Here is a 27,635-nt window from a genome sequence, read left to right as displayed (position 1 = left end):
CTGAGTGTGAGGTGCCCCCGCAGCAATCCCTGCAGACCTTCATGATTAAACTGTAGATTAGCTGAAAGAAGGGCGATACTCAAATAAGGACCCAAGGTGGTGCTTGACATCTCAGGGGTTTCTGCCTGCAAATCCTGCCCAGGGGCTCCATCTTTTGTTTGAGCCTCCAGCTAGGGAGGTATTGACAGCCTGCCCTTCTCCCCATGGGGTCCTGGGGCTGTGTGAGAATGGGGACTTAGAAGGCTGTTGTGAAGCAGGGTCTCCTTCAGCTCTCAGGGTCTGAGCCTTTGCACCACTAATTTTGGGAAGGAAAGAGAAAGAACAATGCTGTCTGACTTCAGACACACTCCTTATATTGTGACCTGGGAAAGAAAGAAGCAGTCATTTTAATACCTGTGTGCCACTGCAAAGTACTTTGATGACTGGGACTGTGTTATAGGGGCAGCTGTCTCTGTAGCTTCTATACACTTCAGCAGCTTTCAAAAGGAGCTGCAGCATGGGGAAAGACTGGAGGGAGAGGGTTTCTGGTCCTATTCATGGTGTTGCCTGGTGAGGGCATGACCCAGTGAAAGTAAAATGCAGAAGAAAGTATTGGAGTCCAGTGAGGAACCTGAACTGTTATCCCCCATCATTTGGTGTTCTTAATAAGCAGTATAAGTACTGTTATCAGCACAACAAATTATAATAATTATTTTGTAGCAAAGACCTGATTGACTGAATCACTACTTTTAGTACATGAGGTTGTTATTATACAGATTCTTAGGAGATCATTATTATGTGCAAGTTTGCTAGGGTAGTTGAATGGGCTTTCTGCACTCCCATTATCTTGACTCTAAATGTAATTATTCTCAGGGTGATTTTTCCTGACCTTAGCTTCAGATGGAACAAGCCTGGTGGTCTCTGACTCATACTGTACAAACAAACAAAAACAACTACTAAAAGAAACTGCAACTTAACAGGAAGAAATACAGTGTAAATGTGTTTGTCACATTTAAGCAGTGGACAAATGAGCTAATTTGAATCGCTTAGTGCTTGTATAGTCACAACTAAACAAGCCCTGTAAATTAATTGTGTGACATGCGATTCCCAATTATGTAAAGCAGTATAATAAGCTTTGAGGATGGTGACTGTCATTAGTTATATGTACAGGACTGTGGAAAATTACTTATGCTTTCTCTTTGCCTAGAGAGGCACAAAATAACCGGCTTCCTTAAACAAGCGTAGGGTAGCTCTGTTTTCTTCTAGTTGCAGACTGGTGTTTGTGCATGATTTGAAAGGTGGAGCAGAATGTGAACTGCTTACATTTTCTTTAATTTGGCTGTAGAAGATGGAATTCATTGGGCTCCGTCTGTTCAAATGAACTTTAAGCAACAATCAAGGAAAACATTTATGCTCCTCTCTACATATGTAATAGTAATATGTCTTCTGAAGAAGACATAATGGAACTGGAGGCTTAGGTTACCTTAGGAGAGCAATACAGGAATGTTAACTACTTATGTAAGCATTAAAGGCATTTTATAAAAGCAAGCAGGTTTTTCCTGTGAGGTATTAAAGTGACTTATTTGTTGTTCCTAGGAGCTGCCTTTCTTTTAGTTATGAAATTTGAAATGGGGAAACCTCCCTGCCAGCTGTCTCAGTTCTGTTGGTCAGAAACCTCTGTATGTTCCTCCCCCAGTAATTTAACTGTTAATGCATTTAATTGGTGCTCCCAAAGCAGTTTTTAAATATTGATAGATTTTCAAAAACATCTGTAAATTATAAATAATTTTTAAAGTTCACATTTCTCTTTTGAATGCCCATTACAGAGTATTAGTTTTCAAGCCATTTAATAAGTGATGAGACAAATGAGTGAGTTTAAAGTGGGGGGCACTGATGTGAAAAAAAATGTGATGGTTATATTAAAGTTGCAGCTTTTCCAAAACTGTGTACTTCTCTGTTGAAAGTAAATGGAGAATACTATGTAATATATTTTAAGGTGACTTTAAAGGTGAATAGCATCTGCTAATTCTATTAAAAGCTTCAAACCCATAGTTTGCTTCAGTGACATATATGTTAGGCCATTGCTGAAGTCACGGCAATGCTTAAACACTATCCTTTGATCTTCTAGTTATTTTGATGTATTCAGCACACAGCACAATAATGTTTTATTCCGGCAATATCTAACCTCTTTGTTTACTATTTATTCACACCTGCATATTCCCCTAAGATTCCTTTTCATTTCCAAGGTAGCCCTGCAGACAATTAGTGGTGGTAATAATATAAAATGTGTCCAGCACTAAAACCTGAAATGGCCATTACAAGTAAACTATATGATATATAATAAACACTCCACTCAATTACCTGCACAAAAATGCAAGGATTTAGAACTGTGGAGCTCTATTATACATCCAGTTAACTGACCTACCTGCCTGCTACTTAGTCCTTTTCTTACAATTCAAATTCTATCTTTTAACATGCCTGCTGGTAAATTGGCAAAGCTGTACATTTATATGTGCTGTCCATCCCTTTTAATATGTGTGTATGAGCACAGGTACATGTACACAGTGATATCTGAACAGGTCATTGGCTGGTGGTGGGACAACAGATAACTCCACAACAACTCAATGCATATGTGTACATTCATGATCTATATGCCAGTGGCAGTAGGTAGTAGATGTGTTTATGTGCTGCTGTCTACTTGCTTTGTCATTTTTAGTATCTATTCCTGTCCTTTGTAACCTGTTGTTATAAATTCTGTACCTGTTAAAGAAACCTTGCTATTTAGCCCTTCAGATGGTGTCCTGGGGGATAGTTGTGTGACCAGTCTGCCATTGCCATTAAGGGGGCAAAAGAGTGAGAATGTATCAGCAGGACCTGGAGCTGTTGGGTGTCTGTCCAGCTGAACTGCTGGGCTTTCTTTTTGGTCAGGTCCAGCAGCTTAAGCATTTTGCCAGCTCTGTGTTTCAGGGGGAGAAAGGATTTTTCTTGCAGGGTTGGCTCAGACCTGAGAGATACGGGTTCTGTTTCCTCCTTTGCACAGATTACATTTGTAACCTGAGGCAAACCTCTCCAGCTTGTCTGTGCCCCAGTTACATGAGCAGCAAAATGGGGAAAACGGAAAACTGCTGCTTACAGGATATTGAAAATATTAATTTGTTCATATTTGTAAACTCTGTTCTGTGAGAGGAACCTTATGTATTATGGCACATAAAGGTTTGCTGACATTTGCTTTAGGAGTGTGGCTGTTTGTCTAATGACAGCAAAAACATGTTTAAATCATACAGAAAAATAAGGCATGATAAAGCAAGTGTCCTGGAGCGTACTTCAGCCAAAGCATGCATATATCAAAAACCTTCCTGGTGACTAAATAATGTTTTTCTGAAGCAGTACTGTTAATTCAGTCAGCAGCAGTAGGGATAAGATCACTTTTAAGACCTCACAACTACTGGGGTTGGCACATGAGGTGCTGGCTGCTGACTCCACAGAGGTGCTTTTGTGCTCTGATGCTTCCCCCTTCCTCCCTCCCCTTTCATGGGATAACTCCTCCTGGTATTACTTCACTTTCTGTTAGCGAGCACTTTCCCCCATAAATATGACTGAACAGGTGTTACTCTGCTACTAACTGAGTTTCCAGCTGTCCTTCTCCAACACAGACCAGGCAAAATTTGTTGTTTCATCCTATTAGACAGACTAGAGAACTATCAAGCCTGAGATGGAGGTCTTCCTCGCAGGATATGGTAGTTTTGATGCCAGAAGATGGTCAGGAAGGCCTGGCTGGCTAACAAAGACAGTCCTTCAGCTGCTGGGTGTAGTTCCAGTTTTGCATCCCCTTTGGCAGCAGCACAGAGGCTGCTGCAGTATGGCCAGCCAGCAAAATTAGGAAATAAGGACCTCTTTTATTTACTCAGGCTGCTGAATCACGGGCATTCCTGTCTGCTTGGAGAAAAGTCAGGCAGCTCTACTTTCCACTGGAAGTCTCAGGAGTGCTTGGTACTTTCATCTCAGAGTGTTCACACACTTGTTTTAATGTGCTTTATGGAAATGCTGAAACTCAGCAAGTACAGTCGGTGTAGAAAAACATCTGCACTAGCTATTCACACACATTTGCATCTTTAAATAGACTTTTAGGCCTTGTAGCCGATTTCCAGAGGAGTTTTTTGGTTGTGAGTGCTAGAGCTTTATTGGAGTCAGTGAGTGTGAAGTGACTGGTTCCAAAAATTAAAAATTTACATGGACATGCTAAGTGCATCACATTGAAACGCAGGATACTTGCCATAACACAAGAAAAGCATTTACACTAAACAGCACTTCACGAGCGCCTGAGGAAAGAGAAATATTAGTGTAGAAAATACATTTTAAAACTCCATAAACACTCTACTGAATACCTGGAGCCCTGTTCTGCCCTCAGATGGATGTGTGCCACTGCTGGGGACTTGTATGTGTGCATCTGAATTTGGTCCAGTGTATTTTCAGACAGCTTGTTATAACATTAAAAATCAGTATTTGTAATGTTGACATAGCTCAGTGGGTAGGTGTCTACAGATTTATATACATGTGGCTGTATATACAGAGTAGCAGCAAACTGTTTATTTTTGAGAGCAATCGGCAAAACGGGGTTTGAAGTCCTTTAACCCAGCAGCAGATCAAACTTTATCCCCAGCACAGAGCTGGCTCTGTGGTAGGTGCCATTGGGAAAGTGGGAGACAAGTCCACATCCTGACCCTGTTGGTCCACTGTGGGGACCTTCTGCTTAGCTTCTCCGTAACAGCTTTGAGTGCCCAGGCCTGCTTGCCTAACGCCTGTGCACATGGAACAGCCTCAGTGCAGGGTAGCAAGTCATGGATCACTGCCATTTTGAAGGAGGTGCTGTTAATGGTTACACATTCATTATATGGGGCAGCATTTGTGTGGGGAAGTGGGGGGAGATGGCAGACCAAGCAGTGCCATCACTCACATCCTGATGTAGCAGTAGTTACCCTTAGTCCTGGCTTCCTCCTTGATCAGTCACTGTCCTCAGACCCATTCCTAGACAGCTCCTATGCTCACGGGTCACGCTAGTCCCTCACTCACAGTGTTCTCAGCGTTCAGGTTGAAGCCTACACAGCAGAAGTCAAAAGCATTTCCCTTGTCGCAGAAGGAACGTTTCAGAAGTCCTTCTGCATGTCGCTGACAGCCAGCATGCCGGGCTTTGGGAACCCTTTGTGTGAGCGCAGCCCAGGGGCCCTCCTTCCGGAGTGTGGTGGCTGGCCGCCACTGGTGCCCCTTCCACACCGGCTCTCCCCCGCCTCCCCGTGTCAGGGGGAAGCATGTTGGCTCCATTGTTAGGCTCGTACTCAGGAAAATCCTGTTGTCCTCCACCGTGCACTGTGCGGAATTCCCCCTGCCTTGCTGATCCTCCTCTGGCTCTGAGAGATTGAGAGATGGTCACATTTCAAGTTAAAAGGAGGCAGATCGAACTTGCAAGTGGTTTGCTCTTCTCCTTTATGCACAAAGAGAATTACACTGCAGAATTACTACAGGCTCAGACTGAAAGCACAACAGTGAAGTGACACACAGCAACATTTATATTCGCCAGGTGGAAAGTAGGAACCAGCTCTGTGCAGTAGTTACGCTTGTTCCCCCTCTGCTTTCCTTACCTTGTATAAAAGCTGAGGAGACTCCCTCAAGCAAAACAAGGAAAATTGGGTGGGGGAAAGAGGCTGCCATTGCTTATGCCGTGGTCATATTCAGCGCTTGATCCTGACCCTGCTGCCAGCCCGACAGCCCTCTGAGATCCACAAGCCGGAGGGAATAGTTGTATAATAGGTAAAACCAGGCAGGCAGTGCCGGCAAAAAGGAAGTGATTTACTACTGTGTCAGTGATGGTACACTATTTATAACTTACTATATATTCCTCTAAACATTTGTACAATAATATATCATTTCTGCATAGGATATACATTTTAATACTAAACTTGGTTACAAAATATGTTGCCTAGGCAGTCACAGACTATTTTTCTTCACTCTGTTGCTTGGCATAAATTCCTGTTTATCTGCCGGCGGTGTTTGTATGTCAGACATATATTTGATGTTTAAAGGACAAAAGGGTTTTCCACTTAAAAGACCCGGCTGAAAATACTGATTTAAAATAAAATTTTTAAATATAGAAAAAAAAGGTAACATCTTTTTTCTGTAAAGAGTTGTTCCAGTGTTTTGATAATTTCCAGTTTTAGGGTCAAACCCAGCAATTTGGAAGAGCAGTACACAGATTTATATTAAAAGTGTCCTGTGAATATTGCAGTCATTAATGTGCCAACTTAAAAACTCACCTGGCTGGTACTATTTAGCGTGTATGACAATGAGTAACTCTGCTTCAGTACACTGAGAAGCATTTTAGCAGTTGATAGTACTTTTGCTGGCAGGGAAAATATTTATTTTTCAATTTTTATCTTAAAAACCCAAACCCCTTAGTTTTCAGCTCAACAACATGGCACTTGGACTAGGGTTTGGGTGTGTTATTTAAATATATACCATTAGTGCAGATTTGTTATAAGTACAGATACACAGATATACATCCTACTTGTGTGTGAAAGGTGTGTGTAATTTGTGAAACCCTCCTCTTCAAGATATAAACAAGAGGATAAAGCCCTGTGCCATTTCCAACTTACCCTGAAAAAGCATTGTGTCAATGGGCAGGCATCCAGCAATGGTGTTTGGTTGTTTTCTCAGAGTTAGATGGTTGCCATCTGGCATTGATAGTGAGATGGCGTTGTCATCAGTTTCTAGATGCAGGAAAGGAATGAATCCTCATCTGTTTCCTGTGGATAAGCAAGAGGTTGATAATCTAGTAAAATCTTGTTACCTTAAAGAAAGCAGGCTTGGAATTTGTTTACATAATATGGGCCAGCTCTAACTTTTATGTCGGTGTAGTAAATTTCTTGAGAGAAGGCTGGAGATGTTAAGAAACTTACTGCTTTGCAAGAACACCTTAAGAAAGATATTTTTCAAGAGGTTTATCTGTCCTTTTCTGTGCTGTTACTGTAGTCAATTTTACTTTTAAAAGGAAAAGTAAACAAGCGCCACATCTGGAAAGGAATAGGAGCATTACTTGATGTACAGTAATCTTTTAAGCATTATTTTCATGTTTTTAAAGAAGTTTCAGGTTAAGGTGAATATGGTGATTGTAGTAATCTGTGTTTAAAGAAAAACTGTACAGGGCATCTGTTGAAAAAAGATAGTTACAACTTGTCATGCCTAGAGATGAGGTAATATAGATAACTAGTTCAATTTATTATCTGGCTAGCATTTCTGTTTTGTCTTTCTTTGTTACTCATAAATCTTTCAGCTTTTACCATAGTCATTCATCATGTTTCCTGTTTCCAGTTTTTACAAGTTGCTTTGTCTGTGATCACCTCACAGTACAGGTTCTGCTGGGCCAAGGAAGTTCAGCTGGCTGAGGCCTTTGCAGAAAGGAAGAAATGGCGGGCAACCTCTTGAACCTAAAAAGGAAAAAAAATGCTGCTCACAACTGACCCTTGAAACTTTCTCATTTTCCTTGATCCTGGCTGTTGGTTTGGTAGTTTGTTTTGCAAATTTAATGACCCAGCTGTCAGCATTCAGTAACTGAATTGTATAGTTACAGAGAAACCTAATTGCACTTTATTAGAGAAAACATCACTGTTTATAATGTTGTCCTGTTCCTCCCCTGTAATTTTGCCTATTGTTGTTTAGAATAACACCCAAGTCTCTTTCAGTAATAGCCTTTAAAAGACTTCTGTGTTCAGAATCAATTTAAAGGTAAAAAATTCCAACAAAACCTGTGGCAAAGGAGGGGGAATCTTTTCATTAAATATTAGGCATGTGGGTTGACTGTATTAGTTTTAAATCATTCCTGCAATATTTTCTCCTTTCCTTGACTCTTCAGATGCTCACATACTATGCAAATCATTTTACAATGGATACAAAAGAAACATTAAATATATTAAAATCTGCATTTTAATAAAGATGTCAATGTATAATACATATCCTGCAACTGAGGAAGAATGATAAAAAAGCAATAAAAAGTTAATATAGGCAGAGAAGTATTAGATAACTTTAAATGTTTTACACTGATAAAAATAAATGTGGTCTTGAAGCTGTTGGAGATAGGTATAAAAAGTATCTCAGTCACAGTTTAATGTTTTAGCTATTTAGGAGTAACAGATCTTGCTAGCTAGTGGTGTTGTTCATACACATTCTTCATCAGGGACTGTAATGATAGGACAAGGGGTAATGGGCTCAAACTTAAACAGGGGAAGTTTAGATTGGATATAGGGAAGAAGTTCTTTACTGTGAGGGTGGTGAGGCACTGGAATGGGTTGCCCAAAGAAGTGGTAATGCTCCATCCCTGGCAGCATTCAAGGCCAGGTTTGACAGAGACTTGCGTGACATGGTCTAGGGTGAGGTGTCCCTACCCATGGCAGGGGAATTGGAGCTAGGTAATCTTAAGGTTCTTTCTAACCCAAACCACTCTATGATTGTATGATTTACTGTCCCCTTTGAACTGTAGGGATTAAGCTTGTGGGCATGCTTCTTTCTCATTTCAGATGGAGTGGATGTTGAGGATGACCCCACTTGCTCATGGCCAGCATCATCACCTTCTAGCAAGGACCAGACTTCCCCGAGCCATGGAGAAGGTTGTGATTTTGGTGAAGAGGAAGGAGGTCCAGGGTTGCCCTATCCATGCCAGTTTTGTGACAAATCGTTCAGCCGCCTCAGCTACTTAAAGCACCACGAGCAAAGTCACAGCGACAAGCTCCCTTTCAAATGCACGTATTGCAGTCGTCTCTTCAAACACAAACGGAGCAGGGACCGCCACATAAAGCTTCATACAGGAGACAAGAAGTATCACTGCAGTGAGTGCGACGCAGCGTTCTCAAGGAGTGATCATCTTAAAATTCACTTAAAGACTCATACGTCCAACAAGCCATATAAGTGTGCCATTTGTAGGCGTGGATTCCTGTCGTCTAGTTCACTGCATGGTCACATGCAGGTTCACGAGAGGAATAAAGATGGCTCTCAGTCCGCTTCCCGGATGGAGGACTGGAAAATGAAAGACACTCAGAAATGCAGTCAGTGCGAGGAAGGCTTTGATTTTCCTGAAGACCTCCAGAAGCACATTGCAGAATGTCACCCTGAGTGTTCCCCTAATGAAGACCGATCTGCTCTTCAGTGTGTTTACTGTCATGAACTCTTTGTAGAGGAAACATCTCTGGTGAATCACATGGAGCAGGCTCATAATGGTGAGAAGAAGAATTCATGCAGCATTTGCTCTGAGAACTTTCATACTGTGGAGGAGCTGTACAGCCACATGGACAGTCACCAGCAGCCAGAGTCGTGCAACCACAGCAACAGTCCATCTTTGGTAACTGTGGGTTACACCTCAGTCTCTAGCACCACTCCAGATTCAAATCTCTCAGTGGATAGTTCAACAATGGTGGAAACAGCTCCTCCTATACCAAAAGGTCGTGGAAGGAAGCGGGCAGCTCAGCAAGTGCCAGATATAACTGGTCCTTCTAGTAAACAGGCAAAAGTTACCTACAGCTGCATTTATTGCAACAAACAGTTATTTTCCAGCCTTGCAGTTCTGCAGATACATCTGAAAACTATGCATTTAGATAAACCTGAACAAGCCCATATCTGTCAGTATTGTTTGGAGGTATTGCCATCTCTCTACAATCTGAACGAACATCTTAAGCAAGTCCATGAAGCTCCGGACCCAGCACTGATTGTTTCTACCATGCCTGCCATGGTGTACCAGTGCAACTTCTGTTCCGAAGTGTTCAATGACCTAAACACCCTTCAGGAACACATCCGATGTTCACATGGATTTGCCAACCCTGCTGCTAAGGACAGTAATGCATTCTTTTGTCCCCATTGCTACATGGGGTTTCTTACAGATTCTTCTCTGGAAGAGCATATTAGACAAGTCCACTGTGATCTTAGCAGTTCCCGTTTTGGTTCCCCTGTGCTTGGAACCCCAAAAGATCCAGTGGTGGAAGTATATTCTTGTTCTTACTGTACTAATTCTCCAATATTTAATAGTGTTCTTAAACTAAACAAGCATATCAAGGAGAACCATAAGAACATTCCTTTGGCACTGAATTACATCCACAATGGGAAAAAATCCAGAGCCATGAGTCCTTTGTCTCCTGTCACCATTGAGCAGACCTCTTTAAAGATGATGCAGGCAGTTGGAGGTGCTACCCCTCGTCCTGCAGGTGAATACATTTGTAACCAGTGTGGTGCTAAGTATACTTCCTTGGATGGTTTCCAGACTCATTTAAAAACACATCTTGATACTGTCCTGCCAAAACTGACCTGCCCTCAGTGCAACAAGGAATTTCCAAACCAGGAGTCTCTGCTGAAGCATGTTACCATCCATTTCATGATCACCTCAACCTACTACATCTGTGAAAGCTGTGACAAGCAGTTCACTTCTGTGGATGACTTGCAGAAACACCTACTGGACATGCATACATTTGTGTTCTTCCGCTGCACCTTGTGCCAAGAGGTTTTTGACTCCAAAGTCTCCATTCAGCTACACTTGGCTGTGAAGCACAGCAATGAAAAGAAAGTATACAGATGTACATCGTGCAACTGGGATTTCCGCAATGAGACTGACCTACAGCTTCATGTTAAACACAACCACCTGGAGAACCAAGGCAAAGTACACAAGTGCATCTTCTGTGGCGAGTCCTTTGGTACGGAGGTGGAGCTGCAGTGTCACATTACTACACACAGCAAGAAGTATAACTGCAAGTTCTGCAGCAAAGCTTTCCATGCTATCATCTTGCTGGAAAAACACTTAAGGGAAAAGCATTGTGTTTTTGAGACAAAAACTCCAAACTGTGGAACGAATGGAGCATCTGAGCAGGTTCAGAAAGAGGAAGTGGAACTCCAGACCTTACTGACAAATAGCCAGGAGTCTCATAACAGCCATGATGGCAGTGAAGAAGATGTGGACACATCTGAGCCTATGTACGGCTGTGACATTTGTGGAGCAGCTTATACCATGGAGACTCTCCTGCAGAATCACCAGCTTCGAGACCACAACATTCGACCTGGAGAAAGTGCCATAGTGAAGAAAAAGGCTGAACTCATCAAAGGGAATTACAAGTGTAATGTGTGTTCTCGTACATTCTTCTCTGAAAATGGGCTCCGAGAACACATGCAGACACACTTGGGACCGGTGAAACATTATATGTGCCCAATCTGTGGCGAGCGGTTTCCTTCTCTTCTGACTCTTACTGAACATAAGGTCACACATAGTAAGAGCCTGGACACTGGAAACTGCAGGATTTGCAAGATGCCCCTCCAAAGTGAGGAGGAATTTTTAGAGCATTGCCAGATGCACCCTGACTTGAGGAACTCCTTGACAGGGTTCCGGTGTGTGGTGTGCATGCAGACAGTGACTTCCACGCTGGAACTGAAAATCCACGGCACGTTCCACATGCAGAAAACTGGAAACGGTTCCGCTGTGCAGTCCACGGGGCGTGCACAGCATCTCCAGAAACTGTACAAGTGTGCTTCTTGCCTGAAGGAATTCCGCTCAAAACAGGATTTAGTGAAACTTGACATCAACGGTCTGCCATATGGTCTGTGTGCTAGCTGTGTTAATCTCAGTAAAAGTGGTAGTCCAAGTGTCAACATCCCTTCAAGCAGTAACAGACAAGGCATGGGCCAAAATGAGAACTTGAGTTCCATTGAGAACAAAGGCAAGGCAGGGGGATTGAAGACGCGATGTTCTAGTTGCAATGTTAAATTTGAATCAGAAAGTGAACTCCAAAACCATATTCAGTCAATCCACAGAGAGCTTGTTCCAGACAGCAACAGTACACAGCTGAAAACACCACAAGTATCTCCAATGCCCAGAATCAGCCCCTCCCAAACTGAAGAGGTAACCCTTTTTTCTTTGCTCTTGACACCTTCCATCCTTCTGGAAATAATTCCCTTTTTTTTTTCAAGCTGTCTTGTCACTTGTCATGCAGTGTTTAGGCTGAACCATGTTACATTTCCATCCATAGCCATTAGCTAGTAATTACTTTCTTCTTGATATGCCTTACATCTTGGATTGAATTGTGTGGAGTAGGACTAATTCCAGTCTCCCTAGGATATTGTCTTCTATATCACTGAGGAGAACTATCTTCATGCCAGCACAACTGAGATCTGGAATCTTACCCTAGCTCCCTTATGTGTTGGAATCCCCAGCTAGGAGTTGTGCTTCCGGCAGAGAGAATTAATGACAGAGAGAATAGAGTGAGCCAAAATGCTGGCAAACAGGGTAGATTTTAAAAAATATTTGTGAGCAACAAATTGAGGTGTTTTTTTGTAAATTGTGTTGTAGACATTCATTTTCCCCTCTTGTAACTTATTTGATTAAGTAGAAGTGCAATGCTAGCCTAAGGTAAATTGGGAAATCAGTCCTTTGGATGCAATTCCTCGTTGTGTTTTTCTTTCCATTCCCGATGAACATTTTGATGTCACTGAAGCACCTAGTGCCTGATGATTGAAATCCCATTCACACAGCATAACTTATATCAAACTCTTAAAAGACCTCATCTGATTCCTTAGTCACCAGAGACCAAGTAATAACACCCATATATGGGAAGGTATAGGGGTCATATACTAAGGGAAGGGAATCTGTTTTATCTTCAGAAATGTTATCCATAGAATGACTTAGAGTTTATATTTTACGTATGGTATCTTGCATAATGACCCCTTATAGTTCAGGAAGCTTAAAAACACAGCACAAACTAATTGTAATTCTTTTGTTTCAAGAAAGCTTTTAGCCTGTAATGGTACAAACATGGTGCAACCTATTGCTGTGCAAGTGTATGGATACCCTGTGGCTAGGGAGCTATTGCTCTTCCATCACCTTCCTCACTCTCTCTTTGTGAGCCCATCTGTTAGGTAGGAAACCTCTCAGCATGTCATCCAACAGTGTTGTGCAAACCAGAGGGCAGGAAGGAGGGAGAGAGGGAGGAGGGAAGATACATAAGGATATGCGGGCCAAGAGATAAGTATTTGTGGAGTTAACAACAACGTAGCTGAAGGATTGCTGGGAAAAGGCCACTGAGGTAGCACAGGGCCTGGAGTGCCACAAAGAGGGAAGAGGAGCTGGGAAGCAAGGGTGAAGTACTAGGCAGAATGCATCTGCCAAGGAAGGGCCCTATGCTTTCCTTACTTTGCACACTGGCTGGTGATGTGGGACACTGAGGGACTGGGATAAGGTATGGAGTTTATGGAAGGAGCAGGTTGGTGGACTGAGAATCACAGGTATAAAGAAAACCTTCTGTTAAAAGAAAACAGGAATGGGTCCAGGTAGGTGTGGTTCAGACAATGACCTGAACCTGGTGGTTCTGTAGTCCTGCTGCTGAGTGGGAAGCACAGGATTACCAGCTTCATGTTTTTGTTAGATTCAGTCATCCTGGTTTCTGTCTCTACCATCTTGCCCCAAGTGACTACATGAAATCTCTCTTCCCAGTGATGTTGGAAGCCAATTCCTCCTACCTCAAGCACAGTCAGAATCATGTGTGTTAAGACAGTTACCATGATAAGATGTCACCAACTTGTCTTTCTCTTGCTTGTAAACTAGACAAAAAGAGATTTGGGGGTCCTTTGTGGTAATGAAGGTCAGTTACCTTCAATGTCAACAGTGAATCTTCTTGTGCATCAAGGTATAATCGGAGTTCTTGTGTCTTCTTCTGATTGGCATTATGTTCCTCTTTTTATTCCTTTCAATTTTTCTCTTAGAAATACATTTAAGATGATAAAGCATTTAAACCATAGCAAGACTTGTGAATAGCATTTGCCTGCTTTCAAATCACCTTTTGCCCCCCATTCAGAGCCTGTAAACTGATTTTTCAGTGTCTATGGTTCTGGGGTTCTGGTCTCCACAGAAGTAACATAGACATTCAAATTCTTTTCTCATGGGAAGCACAAAGCTATCAAGTTCCTGATAGAGCATTAATACTTCTGGAAACCATAAATGCATGTTTGTAAAATCCTGAAAGATAATTTATTTTTCTAACAGATATTACTGGTTTCAAATTGTAGTGATGCAAGCGTTATAGCAATGAGAATCAAAATTGAAAGTGGTAATACACAAATGTTTAATGCTATAGATTGGATGTCCAGGCTGAGGGAAATGAAAACATAAGCATATAACACAAACAAATAGGATTGCTAAAATTTGTTATTAGTGGCTTTGCTACTCCACTGGAAGGACATTTCCAGAACTGAATGGGAGATTGAAGATGGCTACTTAAACATGTTATTTTGGGGAGATTTTCAACAAAAAAAATAATATTAAGGAGTGAAGGTTTCATTTGCATTATTGAGAGTTATGTGGTTTAGATTTCAACCTTTATATAAAGAACATTTCATTCCTAAGGCAAGAAAAATGTGGGTACTAGTTGTCAGACCATTAACAGTACTGAATACCTTTTGTTACTCAGTAAAACATTACTATGCAAAAGTACTAGAACATACCTTTTTAAGATAAAAGATAATACTGAAAAAAATCACTTCTGGCTTCTTTGCCAAATGTTCTCCTGATTGAACTAGAAAACTTCCATTTTAGCCTGTATTCAGTAGTGTGATAGAGTGCAATTACCTTAATATGGTATAGTGTCATCAGCTGAGCTCACCCTACTTCCTAAGTGAAAGATGTTGACCTGAATTGTCTTCACTGAAAGTTACCTTTCAGTTGGGATAGGAAATCGTGGGCAGTGCTTATCAGTCACAACTCTAGGAACAGGTCAGAACTCATTAAGCCCATCATACTGCTGAATTCAGTACCCTGAGCCATCAGACGTAAACAGGCAGATTGTATAGCTAGCCATTGAAAGAGCTCTAAAAATGGTAAATCTACAGCTTACTCTTTAAGCTTAATGAGATGCCTAGTTCAGGTTGTAGATATCTTGTAAAGATCTTGAATCATGGCAAGCACACTCTTAGGCTAGGATAATAAATCTTGGTGATAGCTAATGTTTAAAAGTGGAGAGCAGGTCTGATATGATAGTGAATTGGGAACTAGACGTCAATCCTTTTTCTGTCATTTGCTTTGACTCAGACAAATCTACTTGAACATCTCTGCTTCATTTTCCTTATTCCAAAAATAACATATATAGTTCCTGAAAAGTGTGTTGCCATGTTTAATTGAGATACAATTTTTGTAAGACCTTGGAAGATGAAAATCAGTGTTCAAGAAACACTGTGTAGCCTTGCTTCTCTTGGTCTTCCTTAATATGCTGGCATGCACTTAATAGGAGAACTCATGACTTAGCAGAAGGCGTGCCCTCACTTTTTAAGCTTCAACACTTCTGTGAATATAGAATCATACCAGCATAACTGTACAATAGTAGTTATGTTGTGAATTGCTTAGCTGGCAGGGGAGGAGGGAATGGACTCCAACTTACACCAACAGTTTACTGGTAAAACCTATCTTATACTGCTGTACATGTTATCTGTAAATGCAACTACGCTCATTTTGGGGTCCTTTTGGTAACATCCAGAGTAGGTGCTCAGCAAGCGTCACTGCTTCTGTAAGTAGATTAAGTTATGTATCAGTTTGTTCCATGAATGTGAAGCTCATGTGAGTACTGCACTACCTGTGGCAATGCAGACAGTGCTTTATTAATAATACAAGAATACTCTGGGTTTTCTGGTCCTGAGAAGGAGCAGTGCGAATACGCTGCCAAATTACTGCAGGAATAAAGATGCTTATTCAGGTGTTGCAAAAGACTTGCAGAAACTCACTGTAGCAGACTATCAGAAGTGCTGGACAAAGGAGAGTACTAGCAACTGCCACACCAACTGAAGAACAGCGTAAGCGTGAAACTGGGGCTGCTCTTCTGTCCTGTTGTGGTTGTGCAGAGCTGTATTCCAGGATGGGCATGTCACATCAGGGGACACTTGGGTACATCACAGCACCCTTCTGGAAGGAGCCATGAAAGTGCAGGCTGACAATGAGCTTGTGGAGGAGGGGGTCACAAAATTTGGATGCTGCGTGGAGCTGGTGACTCCTTGAAACTCAACTTATCCGACCTCAGATAAATCCAGAAATGGTATCACCCTGGGAGAAAGAATGGAGCTCAGGTAGGTGCACTATTTTATCATTAGATTTTTTTAATCTTTATTCATGGGCCCTGAGTCTACCTTTATTCTCTCACTCTTCCTCCCCCCTTCTCAAAACACTGCCAGACTCACAAAGACAGAAAACAGGAACTGCCTTTTGAAGTAGCTGGTTTGTTTCGACAGCATGCACTGGCAGTCAGAGATGGAAAGAAGAGAGAAAAGACTGTGAGCACTCCAGAAATGTTCCCAGATGCATGCTTTTGGCAGGGCAGGCAATAGCATTTTAGCACTATAAATCACTGTGCTTTTAACTGAAAAAAAAAAAAAAAAGGCACTGAAATCAATACTCATGTATTTAATTGAAATACATAAAGAAATTAAAATAATCCTCCTCATCAGCAATCCAAGCTGATCATTCTGACTACAGGATTTTTATGAATAAGCACATAAACTTGTAATGTAACTGTAAGAAGTAGTGCCTTGGGTTTCCCGTCAGTGAGTCCAGGCCCAGAACAAGTGATTTTCATGCTGGATTTTGGATCTGGAGACAAAAAGAGGTAAAGAAGGTTTGTTGCTGGCACAAAGATCTGGCTTTGAAATAGTTTGTGGAACTAATCTGTGGCAAACATATTTTCTGCTTCTGGAGTTTCAGAATGAGCTCACTAAGAATTCCATTTTTGTTTTCTTGCATTGTTTTCACATTGCTTTCAGGAAAGTATTATTTAAGATGTGACCATATATATGCTCAGGAAGGGCTACCCTGTTCTTCTTGCCACAGTAGGCCACCTTCACATTACATTGTGTTCTAATATCTGGTGGTACCACTGCCATGAAGTGGCTGACAACATACAGACTTAAGCATTTCTCTTCTGTCTTTACATTTTCAATAGTGAGCTATCAGACAGAGTCCTCTCTGAATTTAACAAGGGTAGTGCTATTTATTAGCCTGTTCCTGTAAATCCTACCAAGTTAAGCAGCAAACTTCTCACCTTCTCACACACCATGAATTCAGTCTGTAAAAGGAAGCCCGTGTGTTGATTGGGAGCTGCTGAACAGAAGGAAGAGGGGTAATTGTAGCAAGTTTTCTTAGTTTCCTGTCAACTGATCATTAAAAACTAATACCATTTGTCTGTCCTGTTATTTGTCAGAGCCTTCAGATGGAGAATTTGGAGAGGCACCTTCTTCACACCTGTGGAAAACTTTGCATAAGAAGAAAGGATGATGTGTTCTCCAAAAGTTTCATGAGCACCAAACCAAGATTTCCATGAAACAATGCACTGGAGGGGAATGCCTGTTTGAAGAAAGGCAGAACTGGAGAGGGACACAGGAATGTGGATGAAGAACTTATGCACCTCTAGAGAGGCCAAATGTAGATTCAACAAAGCTTTATAAGACAAAATATCTGAGATGCATCCTCCCGACAGGTCACCTGTGCAGCCCACTGTCCTCATGGGGCTTTCCCTGTACATGTATCTGCTGGCCAAGTGACCAGGGTAACATGCCACAATTTCCCTTCTGTACAGTCCCAGTGGAAAGTCAGAATAGTATTTGTATGTATTTGTATTCTGACATCAAAACTGGGTAGAAACAAGAAGAAATTTCCCCTGTTTTTCTAGCCTGATTGTCTTTAGGACCAAGACATGGGAAATCATGGCATGTTTCTTTTCATCTGCTGGTTTGCATACCTCTAGAGAGTTCTCTCTCTTCCCCATCTTACTTTTGGCTTAGTCTTGGCCTGTTTCAAGAAAAACTTCAGAGATGAGCAGGAATCTCAAGGCCTGTAAAGTTTTTACAGTGTTTAGAAAGAGGGGTGACTCAGCAGGTGATAGAATCCAAACAGGAAAGAGGCTTTTGAGAAATCCAAACCAGGAAGATGACTTTAACTGAAGTTCAAACGTGTTTTTTATGCACAAGTCAATCAATCACAAGAAACGAAGCTTTAAGAAATCATGATCTGCTCTTTGTAGTGCTCTCAGACCAACTTCTTAAGTGACTGTAAATATTTTGAGAAGTGTTTTTTACCACTGTTCAATAAAGTTGTTATATGTAGTGTGTGTATTGTCTCATACAACAAACATAACACCCAAATTTGTTACTTTATTGTCAGGAGATAAAATGGGCTAACCATTAGTTTAAAATGGTTATGTACCCCCAGTGCTGCTTGTTTCATGAAGTTGTACAAAATCAACATAAATTAATTAGCTAATATGTAGTGTCTTGTTAAGGAGCCCTCTTCTTTGACGTCCCATAGCTCTGTGATGGCTGGTAATAGATCTTAGACCTGATCGTTCAAAACCCTAGGTCCTTTTTTCTCCAGGGAAACCTCTTTCATTTGTTCACTTTCATTGTATTACAAATTATTATGTAAAATATGACCTGTAGTAGTTTTTTTACGGTGTTTTCTGCTGAATACAATAGCAAAAGTGTGTCTCCTGCTAACATCTGCCCTTGCAATGGGACATTTCAGAACAAGAGGCAGTGGGCACAAACTGACACACTGTGAGGGTGGTGAGGCACTGGAGCAGGTTGCTCAGGGAGGCTGTGAATGCTCCGTCCCTGCCGGTGTTCAAGGCCAGGTTGAACAGAGCCTTGGGTGACATTGTTTAGTGTGAGGTGTCCCTGCCCATGGCAAGGGGTTGGAACTAGATGATCTTAAGGTCCTTTCCAGCCCTAACTATTCTGTGATTCTACAATTCCGTGAGTTCCCTCTGAACATCAGGGAACTGTTATTATGAGAGTGACTGAGCACTGGCAGAGGTTACCCAGAGAGGTTGTGTATCCTTTGAGATACTCACAAGCCATCTGCATGTGATGCAGCTCTAGGTGGCCTTACTGGAGCAGACAGGGTATACCAGAGGTCCCCTCAGAAATCAGCCAAAGCCGTTCTGTGTTTCTCTGATTTCTGCCATCCTTTGGGTATCTCTGCCAAATAATATGTTGATGTTATCCTGTTCCTCCTTGGTGGTTAAACCTTTATTAGTTTATGGCTTCATAAGTCAGGTAATCAAAGGATGAGTCCTCTCCTGATACTGAGCATCTCAGTACAGTCCTACCAGTAATAATGTGCAAATCTAAGAAAAAAGTCCCTGTCTGCAGTTTTTAATAGAGGCTTGAATTCCTCAAGATGAAGCCCTCACATGCATTCATTGATCACTTCTAATGCCTGTGATATGCCTCAGAAGAGTGCCTTAAAAATACAGCTGGTTACAAATATGGCCATTTAAAAGCTGCTTGCTACTTATATACTCAAAACCAAGGTGGGAGGTAGGAAAGAAGAAGGTATTTGCTCCCTTCAATCATACTCCCAGTATTGGTATCCTGTGTTGGATGGACTTCCTCTGTTTTTTACCTACTATCCAGATGCAACGTTCTGTGCAAAAAGGCACACCTAGTAGCTTTTCATATCTGGAAGGCCACCTCTTCCTCTCTACAGTTTCCAGTAGGAAACAGGGTGGTTCACCAACAAAGAACAATCTGACTTCAAACTTCCAAATTTCCTTTTGTACTTGTTTTTTCAGTGCTACAACAGTCTTTTTTTTTGGTTTCTGCTGATGGTTGGAATGGGTTCAATGACAGTCTCAAGGAGAATGGATGTCTGCACATGAAAACCTTGCAAACATCACTGACAGCAGCCAACTTGCAATTGCTCTTGTTCTGCTACTTGGTGCTTCTTTTGTTGGTATAGTCAAGGAGTGTCTGCATCACCTGATGACTTTCCTGAACTAGCTGTCTTAACCATAGCTCCTCAGTTTTCTTATGTCCTTGCTTCACAGCTGGTAGGTGGTTTGTGTGATGGTGGTTGAGTTCACAAACCTAGAAGTATGACATTCTGCTTCTGAGACAAATTCTGCAATCTGTCTCTCTTTTTTTTTTTTTTTTTCTGGTAAGGAAATGGCAGACTGATGCCCATGCAAAAAGAAATGAGCTTATTACAGGATGTACCTAAGATGAACTGCTGGAATTTTAAGAAGTAGTGTGAAAGTAAAAGATTATGAAATAGGACAGAAGAAATTCTGGGACATTCCCTTAATTCCAAGCATCTCTTCAGAGGAAAAGCCAGCTAGACACAGATCATTGTGGATAGCATTGAAGGCTGGCTCAGCAGAGTGCTTGTTTTGCTGGTACACCACTTCCTTGGGCAGCTGCACTGCCCCAGTGGAGGTTTCTCAACTGGGCATGCAGTCAAACATCCTTGCAGTGTCAGCAGCTGTGTGCCAGCTCAGATGCTACCCGTATATTTGTTAACACTGATGTGGCCTAAGAGTATCCATACAGGGCAGTAGTATAATTACAGCAGTACGGTGGTAGAACTCCTATATTCTGTAGTGCAAGCAAGCTTTTATAAAACCTCAGTCTTAACAGTGTCACCATGTGAAACCTTCCTTTGTGAAGTCCCATAGACTTCCCAAAGTGTAGAGCTAATTGCATGAGAAGGATCTAAGGGGTTTAAACCTTCTCCTGATACTTCAATGAAAATTAATTTCTTATATATTATGTATGAGTACTATATTTCTGTTTGTACATTAATATTAATGGTGCATATTTTTGAGCACAAGTTCTACTCTGTAGAATTAAATTATCTTGGTAAGTAATAGCGCAGAATTCTGCAGGAGTAAAGGCTGGGTTAAAAGTGGACAGTTAAGGGCAGGGGGAGGGTCCAGAGTCACACTCTGGAAGGTGAAGTTAATCAGCATTGATTTTCCACAGTGTGGGATAAAAGTGGTTTTAAGGTTTAATTCAAACAAAATAAGCTATATAAAAAGCCCCTGATTTTCCCTTTCTCTTAAAATCCAGATAGCTTTTGCAAAATTTGTGATGGAGAAAAGAGACAAAACCCAGTATTCTCTTCTGCATACTTGCAAACTGTTAATTTTATTAGGTTGTATTTGTTGCTGATTGTTGGTGAAGCAAGTAGTGGCTTTTTTGAATGACAGTGTGTCTTCAGTATGCGTTTTTTAAAATGAAGAGGAAGAAAGCTTTAAAGAGAAAAAAGTCTTATCAGCTTACTCAGAATATCAGCTTTTTGCTGATATTCTTGTACCTGCCAAGTCACACTCTACTGCGTGTGCTTTGGTGCCACGGCATCTGCAAAATTATCAGTGCAGTCTTGATCATAGTTTCTCCTTAATGTCCTTAACCACAGAACTGCTCTGAAACTGAGATGGTGAATGCTGGGATGCCTCTTGATGGATTAGCAGCTCCCAGGCTTCAGAGGGCCTCAGGTTTAGCAGCCTTTAAGTGAAATGTAAGGAGAAAAAAAGAGATTGGATGATGACAGAAAGTTCTGTTACTGACACCACCAGCCCTGAACTCCTGAGCACTGCTCAGCACATGTGCTTGTAGTCCTCAGAGGCTCAGCCTCACATAGGATCAGGATAGACAGAAGTTTGTTTTTCAGAACCAAACCAAATTCACAGTACTGCTACCTGTTTGTACTTACAGCCCATGTGAACCTGATTGAAGCAATTGAGAGAAAATAAACACACCCATGTGCTGCCAGGTTTTAGAGTCACTTTTCTGACAAGTACCTCACTTCAGAGACCTAGACAAAGAACCGGAGAACTCAAAAGGAAGAGATGCAATCTTTAAACGTTGTGAGGTGTGGGGAGGTGAGACATTGCAAGCTGATGCACTTCATAAGCCAGGGGAAGGGAAGGTTTGTAACTAAGACATTGAAGACAGACATGATTCAATGCAGAACACAGAATCCAGAACATAAAGCTGAAAGACAAAATGACAGACCCCAATTTCAAGCACAACAGGGATGGAAGGACTTCTAGAACAAACATTTGTATTTCTGACTCCTCTTGTGTATTAAAGTAATAAGTAACCATAATGGAAGTAATTCGAAAAAATAATGGTTTTCTCCATTTTCATTTTGCTTACCTTATGGGATTGATTTTATTCTTTCTCTAGGTATGTACACTCAGACCCTGCTACAATATGACCCTGCTAAACAACTGCTGAAGAACAGAGAAACCCTCATAAAATCATTGTGCTTTTAAAAGCAATCAGGAAATACTAATTAAAGGGTGTTGTGTGAGCAATGAGAAGGGTTAGCAATTAGTTAAGAAAGAAATGCAAAATGACAGTGCCCCATAAGCAAGATAAATAGCTAACTATGCAGTGAAACTGGCTAACATATGCTTAGTTTTGTAAGAGCTTAAGGTTGACAAAATAAGCATCCAGGAAGACAGAAAAGAAATCCTCAATTAAGGTGCTGTCAAAAATAATCTGAGCTATGATGAAAAATGGCTAAATGGACAAATAAGCTGGGACCATAGTTGCTCTTGTGCCTCATGCAGGGCCAAGCACACTGCTAATGCTTAATAAAATAATGATGTAATATATCAGCTGGCAGCATTAGGAGTTATCACTGGCAAGTTACTGTAGCTATTGTGCAAGTTTTAACTTGGTTTTGCATACGATTTGTTGGAAGCTATTCACTTGTCAGGTTACCTTTCTGTTGGTTTAACAGGTTGAAATAGCTCCACCCTGGATTTAATGTGAAGGAAACTGTGAGTAAATGATTGGTCTGGGAGAGGGGAATTAGAGGACATGGGAGGTGTGGCATCACGCTCCTTTGGCAGCAGCAGATTGTCTCAGCTGTGTCATTGATCCATACCTTTGGTCTGTGCTGAAACTGAGGGGAGGAAAAGCCTTGAAAGTCCCCTTTACTGGTGTGATGAGGGTAAATAATGTTAACAGGTACACATCAAAGCCATTTTTAGTCATGCAGGAAAAGTGTGAAAGGCATATAAAATAAACTGGGTGTTCCTGCAAACTTGAGATTGTAGACACAGTACGTAGAAGCTATAACATATTTTTTATTCTTCCATATAGGGAGCAAGTATTCAGTTAAAAGTGGGATACAGGAGATTCAGAAATGGTATATGCAATCAAGGAAACCAGCACTGTTGAAAAAATGCTTTGTTGTGGACCTTATGGCACATCCTCCCCACGGTGAAGAATAAAGTATAGGTTAGGTGTAATATAATGGAATATAGTATTAAAAAAGTGACTTAAAAACACAGAAAAGCATCCATCCTCAAACTCTCAGAGAAGGCAGCTGAAGATAAGAGGAAACATTACATATAAATTTACAGTCTTCTAAAAAGAGGTATCAACAGCCTGGGAAAAGGCTACTAAACAGACATTTAACAGGGGATGTAAGGATTATATGTGACATTACTGGCTTTTGAGCTTGATTAAACACTGGGGAACACAAGAGAAAGGCTAATCAAAGACATGATAGAAGATCACCTAGAAAGTTTGGATTTAATGAAGGGTAGAGGACAAAGATTCACAAAGGGAGGATCATGCTTAAAATTTTCAATAGAGTATTTTGAGAGTAGCCACAAGTGCTGACAGAGAAGCCTATAAACATGATTTGCCAGGATTTTAGCAAAGCTTTTGAAATGCTATAGCACAAAAGATTAATCTGTTAGGCGAATAAGTATGGCATAGGGAGATATACTTTGATTCGAAAAGAAAAGAAACACTAACTTGGGTCTGGAAAGCATAGGAGTCTTTTGAATTGAAGCAGGTTATGCTGGACAAGTGTGAATAATGAAAAGCCTTAAGAATCACTATTTGCACCAATTTTGTTGAATTTATGCAGCATATCAGTACTCTGAAAGAAAGAATAAGTAGTAAGGTGATGAAATTCCCAGATAGTACAAAACCAGGGAAATGTCAGAACAAAACAGGCAGATGGTTAAACTCTGAATGACTTTGACAAGGAGGTGGAGCATGGGCAGATACATAGCATATGCAGGTCATTTTCAAGTAATATAATGAGGCTGGGGAATAGCAAAAGAAGAATGTGTGGGTACCTCAGACAGTCACAGGGCACAGAAGGCTACACAGAAGAATCTGCATACTTCTGAAGCTCTTCTGAATAGAACTGAGTCCTCTAGTAGAGTGGTTATTAGTTGTTTTGCTTGTGTTTAAAAACAAAATTATGAACACAGGTCATATTCTTGGGCCATTTCTAAAAGCAGCAAAGCCTCATTTGACATAACTTGGACACTTTGGGCACCTTTATAGAAAGGAAATTCTGAAAACCTTGAAGTGATAGCTGAGGATCAGGACAATGATTAAAGGTCTGTGTGATATTAATTATTCAAAAGGTTAGAAAGACACATGCATACGCTCTGTATGGATTGAAGACCCAATCCAAAGCTCATTAAAGGAAGACACAGAGAAGCTTTTCATGCTGGAAGGCTTCAAATCGGTTTTGTGAACAAGGAATGCAAGAGGCAACCAGATTGCCCGGTGCTCTTGTGAGGCAGTCCAAGCAGTTACTCTTGTACAACAATTTTGAGTGGCCCCAGGAACGAACGATGCCTCAGATTTACACTCAGATTGGGACTTACATTTGTGTCAGGAGGGGCTTTAGTGAAGGATTGTGGGCTTGTTTATTGAAGAATTTTCGTGACACATGAGGCAACAGTAATGTAAGAAATGAAAGGAAAATGTTAAACCAGCTTCATGATTCCATCAAGTTAGTGTGTCACTCTTCTCTGGAACAAATCTTTGGAAGTTTTGAAATAAGGCACAGTTTAGAGTGCAGTACATCTTCTCCAGCTACTGTTACTGGTCCTGGCTGAGTCCATACGGAAATGCACTGGAAAGGGTCTTCTGTGACCCACTCTTGCTGATTTGAAATTATTCTGTAACAAGAAATGAACATCGGCTTGTGTTTGTGTTTGGAAGGGAGAATGAGGATGATGGAATGTTGATGTCTAACAGGAGGCTGACACGTCCTTTGGCAAATGTAGTGGTGGCAGATTAAGGTGTAGCTGCCCTCAGCTGTCTACCCTTCACCACTGTGACTCTGGGCTCTGAGCTGGAGCAGCAAGGCAAGGCCTGGGTGCCCACTCGCTCCTTCTAAGTCCTCCGTAGGCAAGGGTGACTGGCACAAGTACTGCAAGGCTTCTTCCCCAGCTACCCAGGCAAGGGACATGAAGCTGCAATACTCCAGGGCTCACCTCTGTGTTCCCCACCAAGTTTCACCTTTGAGTGAACAGGGCGTGAGGAGGGGCTGAAGTCTTACCTTGAATTTCACCCCGTTAGGGAACTGTGACCTGCCATGAAACACATCAGGACCCAGGAGCTACTGTGAGCAGTTATGAGTCCCATGGTTCTGACAAAGCTTGTGAGACTGAGATGTAACTTGCAGTGAAAAAGGGCTTCCTTAGAATGTGAAACATGGAAATAAGTAGTGCGCTTTGTTCAGCTTGGTGTGAAAATGACTGGGTTTGATCACTTTGAAAATCTAAGTGTAATTGGAATTTGCTTAGTTTGCTTTTAAAATAAAAACTTAACCATGCACAAGTTTAGACACCTTGAGATGAGTGTGTGTTGAGCTAATAAAAGTTGATGTCAACACTTTAGAATATGTTTGGAAACAAAAAAGACCTAGTGCTTGATCAAGCAGCAGTAACAAAAACATTCTTCACTTCATGATAAAAAGAAAACCTCTGTGTGATTCCACAAATATGTCAGATCATTCTGGAGAGGCTAGTAAGTGCTAGTAAATTACTCTTTTTTGTTGTTGTCAAATGACTTTATTTTTTTGGCATTAGACTTCAAAAAAACCCCCAACCTTTGGATGTGTTGTCATTATGTACATCAGTCATAATTTTGCCAGCAATTGTTGACATGCACTCTGTGTTGCTGTGCTAACAAGAGAAAAGACCAGCCATTAAGTTTATGTTTCTTTGTTTTTGAACAAAGTCACATATCAGGAATAATGCTAGGGGTATGCTAATAAACAATATATAGTGCCAGTCATCAGGGAGTAAGAAATATTTTCTAACTAGTTCTAAAGGGAAACAATGTTTTAAAAAAAGGAAGAGTGATTGTTATTTATGCAATATTGTTGTTCTATATGTCAGCATCAAAAAGCATCTTGTAAAGAGCTTAGCATAATAAATCCTTGATCGTGACTGTCATTATTTAGAGGTCTTTGATAGATCTAGATGTAGTGCAGTAAGGTTAAATTTACCAGCGTATAACGGGAAATCCTTTGACTGAATCTGAATTCTACCAGTGTTACCAGTATTGTCACAACAGCAAAAAAGAGAAAAAGTGCTGTACCTTTTAAAACAGCAGGCTTTGCAAATCATAACTGTAAAACTAAGTCAAAGCAGATTTGTTTTCTGGTTGCCCATTGATTTTGGTTGTCTGTAATGATTTAACTTGGGTACATTTCAGAAAGCTAAAGTTGATTTAAATGAGAAGTGGCAAAAAAGACTTCTTATTGTTTCCACCAAGAAGCAATGCAACACATTTTTGTTTCTGTCAGCAAGAAGATTAAAATAGCCTCTGTGTATGAGAAGCAATGGGAGATTTGTAAAGAGGACCCCACAGGAACATTTAATTTCAGAACTGACTTTGATTAGTCATGAATTTTTCAGTTAATTTGGGGAGATATAATGACATATGTTTAAAAAGTCTTTATATTCCTTCCTACAGGCTTGAAGTAGAAAGATACTTAACGGATGGGCACTTTATCTGTCTGGGACAAGGCATCTAAATTTAGATGGTGATAACAAATCCAGCAAGTCGTTAATAATGTTTAGAGTCAGGTGTAAAATAAACTTTTTTTTTTAATATAATCAATAATACTGGCTGTGTAACACTCTTCAGAAGCTAAATTTGTACAAGACAGGCTGTATTTTTGATGCACATTATCCAGTGAACCCTCCTTCTTCCCCACGTAGTATATGTGAAATCTGCAATTTACTACAACTGTGCCAGCTTTTTCTAGCTTTACATTCTTTAAAAAATATATGTTTTTCTTCATTTTTTTTTCTTTTTGCTGATGTAGGCAAGGTGCCTGTGGCTGTACAGAAAGATACGTGTCTCTTGAGTTACTGCCTTGATGTGGCAGTTCAGGGCTTACCTTGCTTTTGTTGCATCTTCAAAACAACAGCTGAGCTTTCCAGCACTGTTACCTTAGGACTTGAGTCCTTGATACTACAATTATGCAGTTGAATAATTTTATGAATCTGACTTATCTCATTGGATGCTTGGGGAACTTCAGATTTTAAGTTTTATGATGAAAACACAAAATCTTACTTTTGAATATACTCTTTAGTTTTCACTTTTAAAGTAATGCTTTCCTATATCAGATCTCTGGCCAATTCAGGCCAAGAAGAAGAATAAGAGAAAATACAATCACATTCTTAGAATGTTGAAATGTCTTGGACAAGTGATGTACCTTGTAGAAAAGCAAATAGCAGATCTGTTTTGAAAGACACCAAGACACAAATGAAAAACTTCTCTTCTGCACCAAAGAGAGAAATGCATACCCTGGTTTATAATCAAATTTGGTCTGTATACACCATGGTCTTTCAGTTAAGTCAGACCTAATGTAGTATGGCCAGAAGGATTGCTAGGAGGATTTGCCTAGTTTCCAGACAGCCTTCCCACTTTTGATGCAGACTTGCCAATAGACACCGAAGCAGCTGCCCAGGTACAGTAACTATTTGTCCATACAAGCAGGACTCCTTGAAAGATGGCAACCTGATGGACCATTTAAAAATGTA

At 40.8% G+C, this 27,635-nt stretch overlaps 1 protein-coding gene across 3 annotated transcripts in view; it reads left to right on the top strand.

Moving 5' to 3' along the window:
- ZNF521 (zinc finger protein 521) overlaps window positions 1–27,635 on the top strand; it is a 231,862-nt gene that overhangs the window by 84,739 nt on the left and 119,488 nt on the right. For 2 of the 3 annotated variants that reach the window (XR_009726553.1, XM_061360528.1), the window contains one exon: window positions 8,544–11,896. Coding sequence is in view for 2 of the 3 variants with exons in the window: in XM_061360528.1 (XP_061216512.1) it covers window positions 8,544–11,896 (3,353 nt within the window). In the remaining variant the exon portion in view is untranslated. Of the gene's footprint in view, window positions 1–8,543; window positions 11,897–17,225; window positions 18,127–27,635 lie in introns of those variants that run through there. The other variant, XM_061360529.1, reaches the window with a different exon arrangement.

The sequence above is a fragment of the Neopsephotus bourkii genome, unplaced genomic scaffold (assembly GCF_033783945.1).
Source record: "Neopsephotus bourkii isolate Nb327-2 ecotype Australia unplaced genomic scaffold, CSIRO-AGI_Nbou_v1 NB_1027, whole genome shotgun sequence".
Taxonomy (NCBI): domain Eukaryota; kingdom Metazoa; phylum Chordata; class Aves; order Psittaciformes; family Psittacidae; genus Neopsephotus; species Neopsephotus bourkii.
This window is presented reverse-complemented; position numbering and strand designations above follow the sequence as displayed.